Source organism: Macrotis lagotis, chromosome 3 (assembly GCF_037893015.1).
Source record: "Macrotis lagotis isolate mMagLag1 chromosome 3, bilby.v1.9.chrom.fasta, whole genome shotgun sequence".
Classification (NCBI taxonomy): Eukaryota; Metazoa; Chordata; class Mammalia; order Peramelemorphia; family Peramelidae; genus Macrotis; species Macrotis lagotis.
In genome coordinates, this window is record NC_133660.1 from 33,801,139 (window position 1) to 33,820,797 (window position 19,659).

The window sequence follows — 19,659 nt, forward strand, 5'->3', positions numbered from 1 at the left end:
GGTATGTCTCTCCTACCCATGATGTTTTTAGTCTAATTTTCAAACCATTCTGGTCCCATGATGAATCAATGAGGAATAAGGGACAGGACAGATATTTGTGTGGTAGGGGGTGGGGTTAAGTAGGAGGGAGAAAGAGATAGAAGGAAAAAGAAGTAAAGGAAAAAGAGATAGAAATAGACAGAGGAAGATAGCAATAATCAATAGACATTTGACACTTTCTGTGTGCACTCAACATTTTCTTAGGGCAGACAATAAGCACATAAAATAGAGAGCAGGCTCAAGTTTGGGGTTTGGTTCCCCTGGCTGGATATGTCACTCAGCCTGGACAGGACCCAACTCTCTAAAATGCTGGGTAGTATTGTGGCAGTTTTGTTTCCTGGGGGAATTCCTAGAGTGATGAAATCACAGGGCTGCCAAAAACAAAGAAAAGACACCAAAACATCCAGGGGTGGATGGGGGGGAGCTTCCATAAGTTTGTAAATAGCAGAAAAAAACTATCTCTATGACTTTGGAGAGTGATACCCTCTCCCATCTCTCAATGTGCAGGTTAGGTTATTGGGACAGCCTTGGCTCAGCTGGGACTCTGGGAAATTTTCATGCAAATCAAGTCAGGTGGATTTGGAATAATGGGTTGGTTTTCCTCTAGCCTCTTAAGTTAGGAGCACTCAGCAAATAGTCCTTTTGAGGTCATTTGCAAATGTATTTTGTTTGTTTTAATCAGCTAAGATCTCTTGTCTCCCCATCCCCTCCCAACCCTCCTACCCACCTGAGAATACAAGACTTTTGAGTTCATTTGTTAACCAGGCATATATATATATATGAAATATCTCTATCTCTATCTTATTTTTATCTGTATGTGTATATGTGTGTATATCTATATTTGCACATTTACTTAGATTTCATATACAAGTTCAAGACCCATAGATTAAGAATCTCTGCCTTAAAGGTAGACAACCCCTATTTCATTCAATAGGCAAAGTGGAAAGTTCCATTCTTGCTGCAAATGTGGTGACCCCAGAGGATCCTATTAATGTTTTCCTATGTATTAAATAGTCTGAGTAACTGTTTTACCCTATCTGCTTATACATTTGAAAAGAAACCCGTGTTCATGACTTTCTGGATTGAAACGTGACTTTTACAGAACAAGAATGTGTGGAATTATGGGAGGTTCACAAAGTCTTTGCTGTTAAGCAGCTTCCTCCTTGATTGGAGTCATGGTCAAGGACATGAACTGAGAAGCACTGGTTTTCAATTGCTGATCCCTAAGAGAGACAAGAGAGGACCAAGAACAACTGGAGTCTAAAGAAAATTACCTTAAGAATCGATTTCCTTCTTCAGAGCAATGTTGGTTCAACCATTTTATCCTATAAGGAACTTAGGCTAAAGGTCTGAGAGGCAGAAGAAAGGTCTTGATCTTCCTTTTTAAAATTTTATCACATAAGTGTAAAGAAGTGAAGTTTCTGTGACAGTCAATGCGCTACTAATTTGGGGGCTGTTAAAGAAATTACTTGTTGTTTTAGCATACACTGTGTTCAAAACTCTACCTTAAAGATTTATTTTTTTGTCTTTATCAGTCAATCAATGATCATTTCATAAGCTCCCCCATAGTAAACTCAATCAAGCACTGTGTTAGAGTCTGGCACTTAAATCCAATTCACATGCATGTTAAGACATCACTCATGACATCATTGAGCCTTTTAGAGAATGAAGGGCAAATAATAATAAAGAAAAAAATGAGACAGTCCTTGCCCTCAGTTAACTTCTATTCTATTGGAAGAAACAGGTACATAAAAGTTTATCTATATATCTATATATGTAGACATGTATTCACTATATTTTATATATATATATATATATAAAATATATATATTATATGTATACATACTATAGTATAGTATTGGGGCAGCATGATGGTACAGTGAATAGAACACTGATCTTGGAGCTAGGAGGACAGGAGTTCAAATCCTGTCTCAGACACTTTGATATCCACTAGCTGTGTGACCTTGATTGCTTCCGATCCAGGGCCATCTCCAGTTGTCCTGACTCATAGCTGGCCTCTAGACCCAGATGACTCTGGAGAAGAATGTAAGGCTCCGTGACTTAGCCAGTCACCCAAATTCAATCCATGTGCTTGTCATAGCATCACCTCTCTGATGTCATGGGCATCATTAGTATACTATGAATGTATATATGTTTATGTGTGGATATATATTTGTGTGTGTGTGTGTGTGTGTGTATGTATCCTATGGTGATTTTGGGGTGAGAGTCATCAGTAGTTGGGACTATTAGCAAAGGCTTTATATATACTATGTCAATATAGGTCTATAATATCTACACACTATATATGTGTATTTATATTTCTATATATATGTATAGACTTTTTTGGTATTATATATAATATAAAAAGGGCTCCTAGGATGATTTTGGGTGAGGGTCATTTAGTACCTGGTGGTATTAAGGAAGGCTTTAGGTAGGATAAGAGGTATTATTGGAGTTAGTTTCTGAAAGAAGGTAGAGGTTTCACAAAGTGAAGGCAAAGAGGGAAGCATGCATTTGAAGGAAGCATTATGCAAAGTCACAGCAGAAAGGCAAGAAGACCAGTATGACTGAACCACAGTATGGAGGAGAATGCTGTATAGTTAGTCTAGCAATATAGGGACTGGAACAGAGGTGTAAAAAAAAATGTAGCCTATAATACTATAGTGTGTAGTCAAAACGCAAAAGAAATAAAAATACAATGACTACAGATGATACAATATAGTTTTCTAAGTCGATATGCACTGGCTAGGGTCCTTAAGTATTCTTTGGGTTTTTTTTTTATCCTTAAGTCTTTTTTAGAGACTGGTTTCTATTTGAATTTGAAATCACTAGTGTAGAAATTGAGGAGACTATCATTAAATTTTGTCCCCATCTTCTCTCTGTCTCAGACCTTTTTCTTAGATCTTTGCTTCTCAGTCTTTAGCCCAAATCCAAAATTCTGCTCTTACTCTGAGAAGAAATAGTATATATATATATACATATATATGTATATATATATGTATATATATATATATGTATATATATATGCAAAAAATGAGCAGAATTTAAACTACAGAGAAACAAGAAAAAATTCAACTTCAGGGGTGCTTTTGACATGGTTCATGTGTTTACTAAAGGGATCTTGGACTCTTTTAAAATTGTACCATAGTTAAAACCAGAGATCAAGTTGGTGGGGATACAGTATTATAGAGTTTCAAAAACTAAGTTCCCTGGAAACTTGAGAAAACATAATTTTTCTATCTGTGCCATGATGACACCAGATTACAACAGGGAGTATTCACTTGCCGTCCTTGCAGGTATTCACTGAGCAAGGCTGCTTCCAGTGCTCTCTGCTTATTCCTCTCCTAGGATAGACTGAGGGTTGTACTGAGATATGTCTCCATGCTTCCAGCAAAGACTCCCAAAGCTTTGTGGGACTTTTCCTTTGCTAAAGAGCTTTTTCTTTAACTTATTAGAAAGAAGCCCAACTTTTCTCTGAAGCCTTAACAGCTTTAAGCCTCTCTCTGAGCTCTCTTTTTTCTGTCTCTGCCTCTGTGTCTGTCTGTCTGTCTCTCTCTCTCTCCTTCATGGACTCCAGTTTAAGAATTCCTTAGGGGAGCTTCCTATAGTAATGGAAGTTTAACTGGCTTTCTGGGTCAGACTAAAACCCAGTGGTTCCCAGAAGCTCTCTATCTATGAATCTGTATTTATCTTAATTTATAGAATGAATAAATCAGTGAAATAATGTTATAATTTCCTGAGAATTTGTCCTGGATAAAAATATGGTTTTTTACTTCATTAACTCCTTGACTAAATTAAAATTTTGCCAATGCTAATTGACCTTGTAAATTATATCAGCTTTCTCTTTCTGTTTTAGTATTTAGGACTAATTTATATTTCTATGTTTTAATTTTCCCCCCTTGGCTTGCAAAGTCTGTTTCTTTTTTACTAGTTTAACTTATAGTAGGGTCTTATCTTTAAGAAAAAAGCAACAATTTTTTTTTGCCTGACTTTGAATATTTTCTTTTGTTTTAAAAATTGCCTGGTAAGATAACTGGAAAAGGGTCTACTGATTGGTTGAATGCAAGTGATGCCATATTGAATAGGACAAATATATTTCACTATCTTCCATCTTGAGGTCAGCTCTTCCTAGTAGAAAATGACCTTTAGCTAAAAAAAACCCTTATAAATAGTTTCCTAAGAAATCTGTAGCCTGGCTGGGATAGCAATCACCAGAGTAGGGAAGTATCAGTTTCTGGTTTTAATTTGCATTGAATATAAAAGCAGCCAGCACTGGTTTTAAAAAAAGGAATAGACCAAAACTCTAACAATAGTAAATCATTATAATTGCAGAGGCTTAAATTTAGTTTTCCAGGGAGAAAATGTTCCTCAGGTGCACATCATCTTGTTTCTTCTAAGAACCAGTTCATGGATACAACTTTTACCCAAACTCCCCAATTCTGTGGATGCTAGGGAATCGGTGTGTTCTATTTTTGGCCCTCATAAAACAGAAAACGAGACATATAAAACCATCCCAACATTTCATTAATTCCCTTTAACAGTTCACAGTAGGTTTTAGGGGGTGAAATGCAATGAAGTTACCCATCAGCATTGTAGTTGCTTTGGATGTATTGTGTACACCCCTTTGTGGTGGTGATTGGGTACTGCAACACACTGCAGATTTCCCCCCCCCCCCCCCCCCCATCACAATGAGCTAAGTGCTCTGTAGAATCAGTTTTCTGTGCTTAAGGTCAAATGAACTGCATTATGATTTTCAGCCAGTTTCTTTTGAGAGAGGCATCCAAACACTTTTCATACAATTTTAATCATTTTGATGGCCAATCTTTTAAAATTAGAGACAATCTCACTAATGGTTTTTATAAGTGCTCAGTTCTATCAAGGTGTCACAGATTCTCAGATACAGGATTGTCTTTATCTAATCCCAGGAGAGGAAACTAGGATGTGCCCATTATGTTGGGGAAGAACTATATTGCTTTATGAGAAAACCAATGAATAATCCAGAAGTTTATTTTTGGTGGGGCTTTTTTCCTCTTCTTTTGAAAACCATACTCCCATTAGTGAACTTTGTGACTGGGTTGATTCAGGGCCCAAAAGTGGACATATATGTAGGTATGTATTTGAAGAATACACTAAATATATTTGGAAAAAATAGACACCTGCAGAGCTATGTCTATAAACACAAGACAAAACATCATGTCTACAGTAATGGATGTTTTTTATACGTGCAAATTGGGTGTATATATATTTATTATATGCACATTCATACAAATACATATGAACCCATTTATTTATTCTTTCCAGATGATAGACTTTTCAAAAACAGATTTACCCTGAATTTCAAATGCCTTAATTTATAGAATACCTTACATGATGTTCCTTTCTATAGTGAGTGAACCAAAATAAGCCCAGAAAAAATCTAGGTAGCTTTGTGTTGAGTGCACAGAATTCTGGGCCTGAAGTCAGGAAGATCTGGGTTCAAATGTTCCCCTCAGATTTTTCAAACTGTGTAACCCTGGGCAAGTCACATAATTGCTCTTTACCTCAGCTTCTTTAATAGATTGACATAAAAATAACACCTATTTCAAAGTCTTCTTGTGATCTTATGTTAAATATTATTGTCAAATATATCATCTCAAACAAGATAATATATGCTTAGAGTGCTATGTAAATGCCAACTATTATTAGTAATTATTATTATTATTAGTAGTAATTATTATTTAGTAATAACAACAATTTATATTACTGTTATAATTAGAGAAAAAAGGGCAAAATTTTCCTGGTCACCCTTTCTTTTAAATCCATGCTACTGTTTTACAGTTTCCTTCATGTGCAATAATTTTGGAATTTGATATATAATTATCCATTTATAGTGTTTTATCTTGAAATCATATTTCCAATTTAACATGTCATTTTTAAGAAACATAATTCAGGACTGTATAGAGAATTGTTCTTGAGTTAGAAGATCCAGGTTGAGGTGCAGCCTCTGACACGGGGTGAGTGACCCTAGCTAGACCATTCATCCAACTGTACTTAGGAATCAGTTTTCTAAACCAGTGAAATCGTCTATTAGGTCTAAAAGAAAGCACATCGTTCTTGATGATTTGGTACCAAATATTTACTAAGCCCTGTTTTCTTGACCTTTTCTCCCCAGTTTATTCCCATGCCTGTACTCTATGGTGTGTTCCTATATATGGGGGTCGCGTCCCTTAATGGTGTGCAGGTAAGTTTGCCATAGCAACACAGAGCCCTTCTGATAACAAGAGTATTTCAGTAAAGAACCTCTGAAGGAAAATGGTAATCATTAACAGCTGGGTTTTCCTCATCTCACCTCTTTTCATTCTCAGGAACTCAATCAAGTTTAGCCAGTGTTTACAAAGCTTATCATACCCACACATTCTTGCAGATGAAGTTCATAAAGGGTCAGTGGACCAGGCAGGCAACCAAGTTGTAATTCTTTTGTCACCAAAAGGAAATGCATCCCTCCACTGTTCTGTCCAATAGGATACTCGACTGTCTTGAACCACTGACACCCAGATGCTGATGGATAGTCTTTAGTGTGGGAATAGGGAGTCCTCATTGGGTACCAGTTTACTTCTCCCATGGTCTCTGACCAGTGATCAAGCTGTTTTATTCAAATAAAAAAGCAAGCTAATGTTCTTTAATCTAAGATAGCAGCTAAGGCAACATTGCTATTTGTAATCTGGTAAATTCACCCTCCATTCTCTTCCTCCTCCCTACTTAACACCTTAAAACAATCACTGGAGGGAAAATTATGTAAGGAACATTTTTCTCTTACTGAAGGCATAATTTAATTGACAGCAGGAAATTGGAAGTGTTTCTATTGCATTCTGGAACCTCATTAATTGTAGCCTCATTTAGCATTTAGGAGTGTTTTCATGACAAAAGATTGCATGTTTCCGAACATCACAGGGATTTATTTGAGTCCCTTAAAAATGATCCTTTCTTTCTTTCATTCATTGGATTTATAAGCATTTGCTTTGGAAGTCAGATGGACCTGGGCCAGCGGCCAGGTCACCAATAAGAGAGAAGTCCATTGTAGTATTTATTTTTTGTTTCTTTTTTTGTGTCCTGCTCCAGAATGGAGTTGTTCACATGCTCTCTGGATCATGGTCAGGATGCCAAAGGATCTGGTCTTTTCTTTTATTTGTGGGGAACATTGGTATTAGAAGCAGCCTGTTCCTTGAGTTTGATTGACAAACTGGCCCTCCAAAGACCTAAATGTGTTTTGAGTCTCTACAGCATCCAGGAAAGTTTGGAGAGATAGAAGAGAGCAGAACTTTAGAATGTAGAATTTGACTCAATAAAATTCATTTTCTCCTTGGGAAGGGACTAATACAATCCAACTTGATCCATGGCCTCTACCATTGGATCTCAATGTATGAATGTGTTCTCATTGTTTTCCTCAAGAGGCTTCTTTTATAGCAAAAACCCAGTCGTGTTTGTTTTAATTTTTTATCTGAATGTCAATACATGACCTTTTTTTTTAAAGAGCTGGCCTTCTTTTCTTGACTCATTCCATGAGACAATCAAGAAGGGTTGAGAAAAAGGCTCTGTTAAGACTGTATTTTCTCTGAAACCCATTGTTTATTCTCCTGCTGACAAACTGAAAAATATATCCTCATCTATAAAATAGGTAAAGACAGATCTATAATAATTGGCAGAGTTGCCAAAATGTTCAAATGAAAGAATGTATATAAAATATGTTTCAAATTTTAAAGTCTTATATAAATGCTTCTTATTATCAAGTCAATAGACTTGGCCCAGAAGTCCTCTGAAGACCAATACTTGATTTATCTGTATTCTTTTGAATTTCTCCTGGTTCTCTAGGGTAAAACATTAATATTCCTCCTAGATTCTACAAAGGAAAATGTCAATCTGAGCTCATAGACGTACCATGCTTTGATCCTATTTAGGATTAAAACTTTCAAAGTCATATATGTGCAATCATGTAAAACGTTTCCATGTTGGTCATTTTGTGAAAAAGATTCAGAAAGAAAGAAAGAAAAAACAAAGAAAGGAGGAAGAAGGAAGAAAAAAGAAAGGAAAGAAAGAAAGAAAGAAGGAGGGAAATAAGGAAGGAAGGAATAGTATGCTTCAGTCTGTATTCAGGAATGAAGGACAGACCAATCATTAAAAAAAGTTGGAGATGAGAGATGTGTAGCTAAGGGATTAAAAAAAAAGATGGATGATAGTGTCATACAGTGACTAATCTAGAATTAGTTTCTAGGTCCCTTGGATTCTAGCCCAGTAGCTTTACCCCTCACCCCAGACACCATTACCTCCCCTTTTCTTATACCTACATTAAAGGATACTTATGAATAATGTAGTTCAGCAAATGAAATTGTGTATATAAAGCAATCCTTGTAAGGATACATATATGTCAATTTTTGTCATTATTTCACTGAGTTAATGAAATAGAAATGACTGAAACTTCAGCAATATTATTTTGCCCTCAGAGAGAACATCATGTACATGGAAGTCTAAATTCGGCTGTTTAGCTCTTAAAGCTAAACAGCCTGGCCCCAATCTAGATCTCTAGCCTTTTGGAATAAACCCCCCCATCCTGTACTCTGCAATTCAGCCAAACTGGCTTCCTTCCTGCTTCTCCCTCTATCTCTCACCTCTGGGCTTTGTGCTGATCATCCCCTGTGCCTGGAAGTCACATCCTCATTACCTCTTCCTCAGAGTGCCAGTCTTCTTTATGATGCCCTTCTTGCTAGTGCCCTCACTCTCAAGCTACCTGATATCTAGCCATTGTTATTTATTCACTCTATTCTACATATGTGTTTGTTTATGTACTTGTCTCTTCCATTAGAATGTAAACTCTCTGCAAGTAGGGGTTATTCTATTATTTATACATATAGCCTCAGTTCCTAGTATGTCTGTTATACAGAAGGTGCTTAATACATACTTGTGGATTGGTTGATTGTTCAAGGTTGTTTCCAAAGACATTGAGTGGTACTGGCTGGGCCCTGAGCCAATGCTCTGCTCTTCTCTCTTTTCCTTGCTAGTTCATGGATCGTCTGAAGCTGCTCTTGATGCCCCTCAAGCACCAGCCAGACTTCATCTACCTTCGCCACGTTCCCCTGCGTCGCGTCCACCTCTTCACTTTCCTCCAGGTGCTGTGCCTGGCCCTTCTCTGGATCCTCAAGTCCACAGTGGCCGCCATTATCTTTCCAGTCATGGTAGGAATTTCTATTCACTTGAAACATTCTAATGAGACACTTCAATGTCAGATGGTTTTTATGTTGGTCAGAGATACCCCTCTCTCTTCCTGAGAGCCCTGAGTTCTGTGAGAACCATCAGAAAGCATTTCCGTGTGTGTGTGTGTGTGTGTGTGTGTGTGTGTGTGTGTGTGTGGTAGGAAGTATTGGGACTGCCATGTCTTAGGTTACTAAATGATCTCTAAGAACCTCAATTGCAAATCTCTCTTAGAGCTTCTGGCTACCTTTACCCCACTATCTCAGACTCTATTAAAGAGTAAGCCAGGATGTTCTAAGTGTATCTTCTTGAAACAATATGGAAGAAATTGAGCAGTTCAAAAGTGAAACTATTAAGTGAACTCCAAATAATGGAAGGGGAATCAATTCCAGTGGAATGGAAGGGGAAATCAATCCCACAAAATTCATCTCTGACTTTCCTTGTCTTCCCTTGTCTCCCCACTTCTGGTATGTATCCAGCAAAAGGCCAAGTTCAGTTTGGCCTATGTTTCCCACACCCTCCTTGATGCTGAACTGCTGTGCTCCTTCACTATGTTTGATTAAAATAATATACACACAATAATAATTGACCTATTTGTCCACATCAATAGCTTTTGGTATGTCTGGTTTGTGTGTGTGTGTAAGAGAGATGGGAAAGAAAGAAATTATTGTCAAAGCCTTTCTTTACAAGACCTGTCATTGTGCAGGAATGCTGAGGTTGAGTGACTGGTCTAAGATCACCCAGTTAGCACTTGCCAGAGGTAGGGCTTTTATCCATCCCAACAGCAGCATCACTACTTGTTGATAATAGCACCCCATATGGTTGATGGTCTTCACTCTGTCATTTCAGATCCTGGCTCTTGTGGCCGTCAGAAAAGGCATGGACTACCTCTTTTCCCAGCATGACCTCAGTTTCCTTGATGACGTCATTCCAGAAAAGGACAAGAAAAAGAAAGAAGATGAGAAGAAAAAGAAAAAGAAGAAAGGAAGTCTGGATAGTGACAATGATGATGTAAGAAGTTTTCTGCCCTTCCAGAAGAAACACCAGTAGGGAAAATGTTGGGTCAGGGCAATATGTTTCCAAAAATTCTGTCAAATGGCTTTATTCTTGTCTTAGAATTGGATGCTCTCAGATCTACTTTTGTGTTTCACTATTTTTCCCCTTCTTTTCCCTCTGATGTTAGCTATGGTTCCTTAGAATTTATACACCCTTCAACAGTGATGCACTCCCTGACCACTTATTTGACCTCCATATTGATAAAGGAGCTCATACATATAGACCACAAAATTATGACATTGGTTTTTATACTTTAAATAATACCTAGATATGTTTTGATTTGAAATCATCTTCATTTCTAAATCTGTCCCTCCTGAGATTGTGTAAGCATTCTGGGTACATGATATTCAATATGTCTCTTGCCACTGACATGATTGGTTTTAGGAGAGTAGAATTACCTTCTAAACTAGGGAGATGACATTTTTTTAAACAAAGCAGAGAAAAAAAAGTTGGGCAAAATTAATCTGCCTGTCAGCCTAGTCTGATAGTGCCTGTATGCATGTGGGTATGTATATTTGTGTGTGTGCGTGCACAGATACACATGCCTGCATATTTAGGGTCATACACATACACATGTGTAGAAATAGCATGCATGTATGCCTCTGTATTCATTCACATTCACACATATACATTTATATATATTTATATTAAATATCCATCTCTATCTCTATCTATCCATATATTAACCTTAGGTCCCTACATGCTCAAAAAGGGGAAGGAGGTACATTTTCTTATCTTTTCCTTGGAAGATAAGTTTGGTCATTCTAATTACCCAGCATTCAGTTTCTTCTCTTTTCTTTTTTTTTTTTGACATTGTTCTGAGGTTATTATCTAATTTTTAACAAATTGCCTCACATAGAGTCCACACTTAATGAATGCTTCTCATTGTTGATTGATGAAGAGGGGAGGTCTCAGAAGTTGTAATCTCTGGCAATAACAACATTAGTAAAATGGAATAGGAGAGCATCATGGGATAGTGAGTCCTATTCCCCAAGACCTGGGAAGATGAGAGTCTAAACCCAGTTTCTAATATCTGCTGACTAATATGACTCTGGCTAAGTTACTTAGCTTCCCAGAGCCCCCACAGAATTAAAAAAAAAAGTTAAGTTGTGGGTTGACAATCTGAAATGATGCAAAAGAGATTTCTTCAGAGACCATTGAAATCATAAATACAGATATATTATCTATCTATCTATCTATCTATATATAGAGAGAGATCTATAGGTGTAGATATATGTATATATGGATGTGACACATGCAAATCTATATAGAGTTTATATATTTTCCCCTACAAATTAACTAATAAGTAAATATAAATTGAACATATATGGAGTTAAGCAATGGTGATGCAAAAAGAGGCAAATGACAGCCCCTGCCCTTAAGGAGCTTACAATTTTATGGGGAAGACAACATGCAAACAGATATATGCAAAGCAGGTGATATATGAGGTAATAAATAGAAAATAATCAACGAAGGGAAATCTAGGAAATGATGAGATTTTAGTTAGTATTTAATAGAAACTAGGGAGGTCAGAAGTCAGAGTGAAAGATGGTATTTTATTTACACACACGTATGTGCCCTCCTCTGCAAATCTATTTGTGGAAATGGTATTAATTAACAGAGGGAGATTCTAGAATTAAGAGGTGCTGGGAATGGCTTTGTGTTAGAAGATGGATTTTAGTGGGAACTTCCAACAAGCCAGGTAATTCTTGCTGGTCGGTGATTGAATGATTCTATTTGTATTCTTAGCCTTAAGATCATAGAAAGAATAGTTTCAATGAATAGAAGAAGGCCTTTAATAGAGATAGACCAAGTGACCAAAGGGATGCCCACTACCAGTCTACTGGACTGAGAAAGGGTGATGCAGGAATTTCACATATACAATGCCTAATAACAAGGTGACCTATCTTATTAAAATGAAAATGTTATACTCCAAAATCCACAAAACCAAATAAGTCCAAAAAACTTAAAATTTTAAATTTCAAATGATAATTTTGTAAAGTTTGTTGCATGTATACGTTTGAAGTTCTTAAGGCTTAAAACTTCCCTAAGACTTTTGGGGCACCCTATATAGTGAGGTCATGAAGCACAAAGAGTGACTTTTATCTATGCACATACTTGAATTGTCTGACTTCAAAATCCACTTGAGAATGATCTCCCTTGTGGTTTATTGACCAATTGGGGCCAACTGATTTGAGATTTTGTTACTATTTAATGAGCAGTAAAGGGCACTAGAACCTATATTTTCTTAAAATAGATGTAGGGATCGATGGTACAGACCAAACCGTTCTCCTGTCTCCTGGTGCCTTTTGCAGAAGGGAGGTGGTGACTATATTCTCTCACTACTGGAAGAAACCATCCCTTAGAGCTGCCAATGCTCCATAAGGAATGTTTAGTCACTGCAATTAGGCAGTCTGGAACTAGTCTTTGTTTAAGAAACACTCAAAAGAAAAGCATGCACAGTTTATCCTAACAGCTCCTCAAAATGTTTGGGAAAGAAATGATTGTTTTTCTTATAGGAATGAATTGATTTATCTATCATAAATAGATGAGCCAAGGCAAATCAAGTCAACAAACATTTATTAAGCTCCTACTGTGTGCCAGACAGTTTGCTAAGTGATGAAGATACAAAGAAAGATGATGCGCCTGCCCTCAAGGAACTCACAGTTTAATGAGGGAGAAACAGGCAAACAATTATGTTCAGCAAGTTACTGACAGGATCAATTGGAAATGATCTCAGAAGCAAGGCATTAAGATTTAGTAGTTCCAATCAAGGTTTCTTGTAGAAGGTGAGACTTAGCCAGACTTGGAGGAGACCCAGCAAGTCAGGGTATATTGATATTGTGTTGTATACATGTCAGACATTGAAAAACCATTCTTGGGCTCTTTTATTTTCCTTTTATTTAAAATCATATTTGAGTTTTTTAAAAAAATAGCAAAAATATTTTATCTCCCACTCCCCACCCATCTGTGGAGAAAAAAAGGAGAAACAAAACTTTTATAACTAATAGATATTGTCTGGCAAAGCAAATCCTTGCATTAGCTATGTCCAAAAATAAATCTCATTCTGCATTTTGAGTCCATTGCCCTTCTGTCAGGAGGTAGGTATCGTGTTCATTATGAGCTGTTCCTATATTATGCTGTCACCTTTGGGATGATTCCAAGTCACAACCCTTTTAAAAGCGTTCTCTCTCTCTCTCTCTCTTTCTCTCTCTCTCTCTCCCATCTCTTTCTCTCTACGCTCTCCTTTCTCTATCTCCATCTGTCTCTTTATCTGTCTCTCTTCTATAAATATATAATATATATGTGAATTTGTTACAAAAGTGATCATCAAAGTTCTGCTCACTATGCTCATGAATGAGTAGGGAGAAAATGATTTTATGTAGTTAGAATGGGCTGTCAATGAGAGCAAAATGATTAAAAACAAATCTCTGGTGGCAGTAGGAACTCTGTACATTCTTCAGGAGTGTGATGCCAGAGTTTAAAAAAAATCCTGCTGCAAATATAATTGGCAGTTTATATTGCACCACAGTGGGCTATCAAGTCAAGTCAAAAAGCATTTATTAAACACCTACTATATAGCATTCACTGGGCTAAGCTGTAGGAATACAAAGAAAGGTAAAAGAAATGACTATTTTCATGGAGCTCAGAGTCTAATGGGGAAGTATTAACCAAACAACTGCTCTTACAAAATATATACTTGGCACATAGGATACATTCTCAGAGTTTATTAAGAAGGATCAGAAAAGAGGAGGTTTTTTTTCAGGGGCAATCGGGGTTAAGTGACTTGCCCAGGGTTTTACAAGTAGTAGATGTCTAAGGTCACACTTGAACTCAGGTCCTCCTGTTTTCAGGACAGGCCAGGATATACTCTATCCACTGCACCACCTGGCTGGAAGGTACAACTAGGAGATAAAGGGAGAGCTTCTAGAGTTTATTGTGTAGAAGAAAGACAGTCCTGCCCTCTAGGAAGATTCCCTGATAGCTGAGTGGAGGATAACTTGGAATGAGGAGAGATCTGAGGCAGAGAAGCCAACCAGTAGGTCTTTTTGGTAGTCATGGAGTGAGGTAATGAAGGTCTACACCAGGATGGTAGCTGGGTCAAAGGAAAGAAGGGAGTATATATGAGAATTTTGTAATAAAGATTTATTATGTTTCTTCTATGTGACACTAAGGATACAATTAATAAAAAAGAAAGATGATGTCTCCCCTCGAGGAGGTCATAATCTAGAGAAGGATACAACACATGAAAAGGGGCAGGAAAATGAGGATGGGGTGGAGTGGGGAGGCAGGATACCAGCTTGTATCCAATGTGGGGTCAGCTTGTTCCATAAGTAGCAGATCAAAGTGGAGTGAGCTGAAAATCCAGTTTCTTTCCTCTCTAAAGATAAAATCTGTAGGATTTTGCAACAGATTAACTATACAGGGATGAATGTGCTAAAATTGCAAGCTTGGATGACCAAGAACATGGTGGTCATTAACAATAGGTGTGTGTGTGTGTGTGTGTGTGTGTCAGAGAGAGAGAGAGAGACAGAGAGAGAGAGACAGGCAGAGAAGGTTTGTGGTGAAATATAATGTCTTCATTGCATTCATGTTGAATTTAGATATCTATAAGGGATTCAATTTGAAGTATTTAATACAATAGACATTTGGAGATGCTAGATAATAGGTCTGAGGATCATTTATATAGAAATGAAAATTGACTCCATCAGAGCTGATGAAACTACCAAGTGAAGTAGTGTAGAGGGAGAAGAGGAGGTCCCAGGTCAGAACCTTGGGAGACCGTCACTCTTCATAGGAATGACTTTTATGAAGATTCAATAAGGGAGAATGGAAGGTGAGGTCAGACAAGGAGAGGCCAATCAGGAGAGAGCGATGTCAGGAAAACCCAGGGAAAGGAGAGTATCCAGAAGGCAGGGGTCAGCAATGACAAAGATCAGAAAGTGAGGGTTAAGAAAAAGACCATTAGCTCTGGCACTGAGGAGAGAGAACATTGATAACTTTGAACAGAGCAGTTTCAGTTGAATGAGGAGGCCTGAAGTCAGATTGCAAGAGGATCAAGGAGAAAGTGAAAGAAGATGAAGTCAAGGCCCCTAGTGTAGATCCTTTTCTCAAGTAGGAAGAAAGATACGGGATGAAAGCTAGGATGGATGGATGGATGAATCAGGAGGGGTTTTTTTTGCAACTTTGCAATGCATGAGTGTGTTTTGTAGGCAACAGAGAAGTAACCAGTAGATAGGGAGAGATGGAAAACTGTTGAGAAAATGGAGATAATAGAGACGGAAAATTTGATGGAGAAGATAAGATGGAATAAGATTCCACGTTCATATTAGAGAGGTTGACCTTGGCAAGAAGGACTACCTCTTTCTGTAAGCCTGGGGTAAAAGAGGAGATAGTGAGGAAAAAACATGGAAGGATATGAAATGAAGGGACTCTTGGTGAATGGCCTCAGTATTTTCATGAACTATGTGGCTAGGTTTTCAACCAAGAGGGTGAGGGAAGGAGTATTTAAGGATATTTAAGGAAGGTTGAAAAAGTTTGGAAGAGTGGAATGTAGAAGAATCGCAGAAATAAGTGAAATTATATTCACTTAAACTGGTAGTAGGTGGAGTCAATAGGGTTTTGTAGTTTTCAAGGAGCACAAAAATAGAAATAAAAAGAGAGGATGATGTGAGTAATCCAAGACTACTCAGGAGAGTGGGATCATTCAGAGGCTGAGGGCAAGGACCTGGAGAATAGATGATAAGATAGAGAGGAACTGGAGTTCCAAGGAGCCAAGATAGGGAAGAGAACAAAGTCTTAGAAACACAGGGGTAGGGGCAGCTAGGTGGTGTAGTGGATAAAGCACTGGCCCTGGAGTCAGGAGTGCTTGGATTCAAATCCAGTCTCAGACACTTAATAAGGACCTAGCTGTGTGGCCTTGGGCAAGCCACTTAACCCCATTTGCCTTGCAAAAACCTAAAAAAAAAAAAAAGAAACACAGGGGTAAAGCCTGGAAAAGAATTGAGGGGTGGAGGGCTTGGGGCCTTGGTAAAGATAAAGAGCATTAGACATAGTTATACATGTACAATCTATATTCAATTAGTCTGTCAAGGAGAGGAGTAAGGGAAAGGAGGGAGGGAGAAAAATGTGGAATTCAAAACCTTACCAAAAAATGATTGTTGAAAATTATCTCTACATGTAGTTGGAAAAATAAATTTATTTTATTTTTTTAAAAAAGCACATTAAAAGTCATAAATCTAGGGAAAGAAGATAGAAACTTATGATCAGATAAAGACATTTCTGGAATGTGAAAATGAAGGAAGGCTGGGGAATCTCTTTTTCTGAAAACACAGAAAATACTTATGAAAAAGATCATTTTTTCACTGACTGTTCAAGGTCAGTTCTGTTTAGTGGTAAGAAAAGGAACTCAGTGTCCTCCTGAGATCTCCTTCAGAACTGTTGTTCTATAAGAAAAGCATATCAGGATAAAATATTCATGGTGAATGTTTCTTTCATCACAAAATAATTCATTTTTGAACAACTGTGTCTTCAACCCTCCAAATTGTCACAGGTGTCTTGGTGATAAAAGATTTTTAATTGTCTTAGATTGGACTAGAGTTCTGTCAGCTCCAAAATTTTATGATTCTTTTCCTTTCTGTTTCTGCCTTTCTTTCTCTTTCTCTCCTTTCTCTTTCTCCTTCCTTCCTTCCTTCCTTCCTTCCTTCCTTCCTTCCTTCCTTCCTCCCCCTTTCTCCTCTCTCTCTCTCTCTCTCTCTCTCTTTCAGCATATTTTGTCTCAGACATCTAGAACCTGATACTATAGAGAATCTTGGGATGTTCCAAACCTAAAATAAACCTAATTTGTTCTATCTCTCTGTCCTCTGTCGGTTAGCCATTTTTAAAGGACTTTGCCTGAATGTGGCCAGTAAGCAGCTCTTTGTGCATTCTGTAAATTCCTGATAAGCATTCCACAATTAGGGAAGGGACCCAATTCTAATCATTTGGGGCACTATTTTAGTGGAAGTTGCAGCTTCCTTATATTTGGGTCTGCTGCTATTGACATTTTGAATCTCCTGAGGAGGTTGTAATGAGGTGAGAGCTCCTAATCTATTGTCAGTCATTGAAGATTATGAAAATTAACATTTTGTACCATTTTTATGAACTTAAGGAAAATATTTGAGGTGTTATAATTAGATAAGTCCTTCTGGGTATTCCCTTTCATATATGTGTATTTAATTTCTTTTATTGTGTCATTGTAAAATGTATTATTTTAATCCTCTAAGCAGATGTCCCAGTTCACTCCCAGTAGTGTCCTGATAAATGTTTAGCAACAAGATCTGAGGGGCAGGGGAGGAAAAATGGATGTGCAGCCAACTTTGTATTTAATCTGCATCATTAACATTTTCTGCAAAATTTCTTTAAATCTAGAAACAAAAAATTCCAACCCTGATTTGTAGTATTCATCAATTTTTGAGGTATAAATGCCCATATTGGAAATTTAACAATCAGCTCTCACAACACCCTCTGAGCTGGCTCCAGCATGCCACTACTCACTCCTGTATTTAGAGAGGACAGTAGTTCTTATATCAAGACACATTCTTTTGGTCTTACTTGGGCCCAAATATCCTCCAACATAAAAGGTAAATATTGCCATATTGGTAGCTCAGGGAGTGAGTGAGTGAGATATTTTTCATCTTAGACCTATTTTCAAATTCAAACTTATTCTGGCATTCAAGGCTTCACCTTTAAGGTTGACTCCAATCTTTCAGTCTTTTTTCATAAATTCAAGGGTCATTCCATGTAAACTGGAGTGTGAGCAGAGCCCTGAATTCATTGGCTGTCTTCCAGTTCTCTTGTGCCTACAATGTTCTATTATGGTCTCCTAATCTTCATATCACTTAGGTTTGCAAAGCACCTACACCTATTAATTCTTTTGATCCTTAGAAAACAGATGCTATAATTATGCCCATTTTTAGAGATGAGAGAACTGAATTTGAGAGAGGTGATGGGCATACAGCTCGAAAGTGACTGAACTAGGATTTGAACTCTGATCTTCCTGCCTCTAGTTTCAATAATGTGAACACTATACCCCCTAGCTGGCTCTGTTCTTTAACACGGCATTTCAGTGTTATAATTTTCCTTCAAGGCTCAGGTCAGGCATGACCTCCTTTGTAGACCTTCCTAGAGTGTCCTGATTGAAAAAATCTGCTCTCTTCAAATTTTCCTAGAACATTTTATGTGAAAATCCAATTGTCCTCCCCAATCATTCCTTTCAATGGATTGCATGTAGCTATGTACATATATTATAGAAACCTCTTGAGGTTGACGACTGTGGCATTGTGGCTACTGATGTCCTCCACCTTGTAGTGAAGTTTCCTAAGAAGGCGTTTCCATTTATTCATTTGGATAACAGAGCCTAGAACAATGCTATTGACTAATTAACTGGGAGAATATACTTGACTTAAAATTCCAATATAGTTTAAGTGAAAGAGAATCAACTGAATGTATTGTGGTTTATTTGCTTTTTTTTTCTTATACATAAGGGGGGTTAATGAAAAAAATGTCAAAAATGATCAACTCTGCCCAATCTGATGAAAGGAGTGGAGAAAACATCTTTCGGAGAAAAGAAGGGAGAAAAATGACCACAGTCATTATTTTCCTAGCATCTCTGTGTTAAACAGCAGGTGAAGGCCTTTGGAGGGGGGAATAATTCTAGAGCATTCTAAGACCTTTCCCACATTTTGTCCACAGTCTGACTGCCCTTACTCCGAAAAAGTTCCAAGTATTAAAATTCCAATGGACATCATGGAACAACAGCCTTTCCTAAGTGACAGCAAACCCTCTGACAGTGAGTAGAACTAACCTCTTAGTTCATGCTTGCTTGAAACTGACTTGCGCTATCATGGCAAGGGGGGGGCGGCGGGGGGATTAAGTCTGAAGCAACTAACTTCTTCCTTTTCCTTTTTGCCCTATTTTATAATTTTTAAAATAATATTTGTAAATATGAATACCTTTTCACTCCCCTTATTACCTCCTTAATAGCCTCTTGCTAGCAACTAAAACTCATTTTTGCTTGCTAGTGATCTCTTGGCCTCTCCAAAGCCCCCCTTTCTATCTGTTGCTAACCATGGTACCAAAATGATTTTTCTTTCTACCATTTACCATTAGGTTACTTGCTTATGCTGCCCATATCACTGTTACTGTTTGTTTTCCTTAGGTCCAATCAGTTCCCAATTGACTCTTAATTTCTTTGTCAGTAATTAACAAATTGCTTAGAGGGAAAGCAATGATTAATTTGAATCACCAATTAAATTGGGAATTATGAAACATTTGCACACTTCCTTATTGACTTTTAATCAA

At 37.5% G+C, this 19,659-nt stretch overlaps 1 protein-coding gene across 8 annotated transcripts in view; it reads left to right on the forward strand.

Annotated features, from left to right (window-relative positions):
* The window catches only part of SLC4A4 (solute carrier family 4 member 4), a 401,810-nt gene that overhangs the window by 374,591 nt on the left and 7,560 nt on the right, over positions 1–19,659 (forward strand). For 7 of the 8 annotated variants that reach the window (XM_074228425.1, XM_074228424.1, XM_074228423.1 and 4 more), the window contains 4 exons: positions 6,191–6,259; positions 9,072–9,245; positions 10,111–10,272; positions 19,051–19,147. In XM_074228425.1, coding sequence (XP_074084526.1) covers positions 6,191–6,259; positions 9,072–9,245; positions 10,111–10,272; positions 19,051–19,147 — 502 coding nt within the window. The remainder of the gene's footprint in view (positions 1–6,190; positions 6,260–9,071; positions 9,246–10,110; positions 10,273–19,050; positions 19,148–19,659) is intronic. The other variant, XM_074228430.1, reaches the window with a different exon arrangement.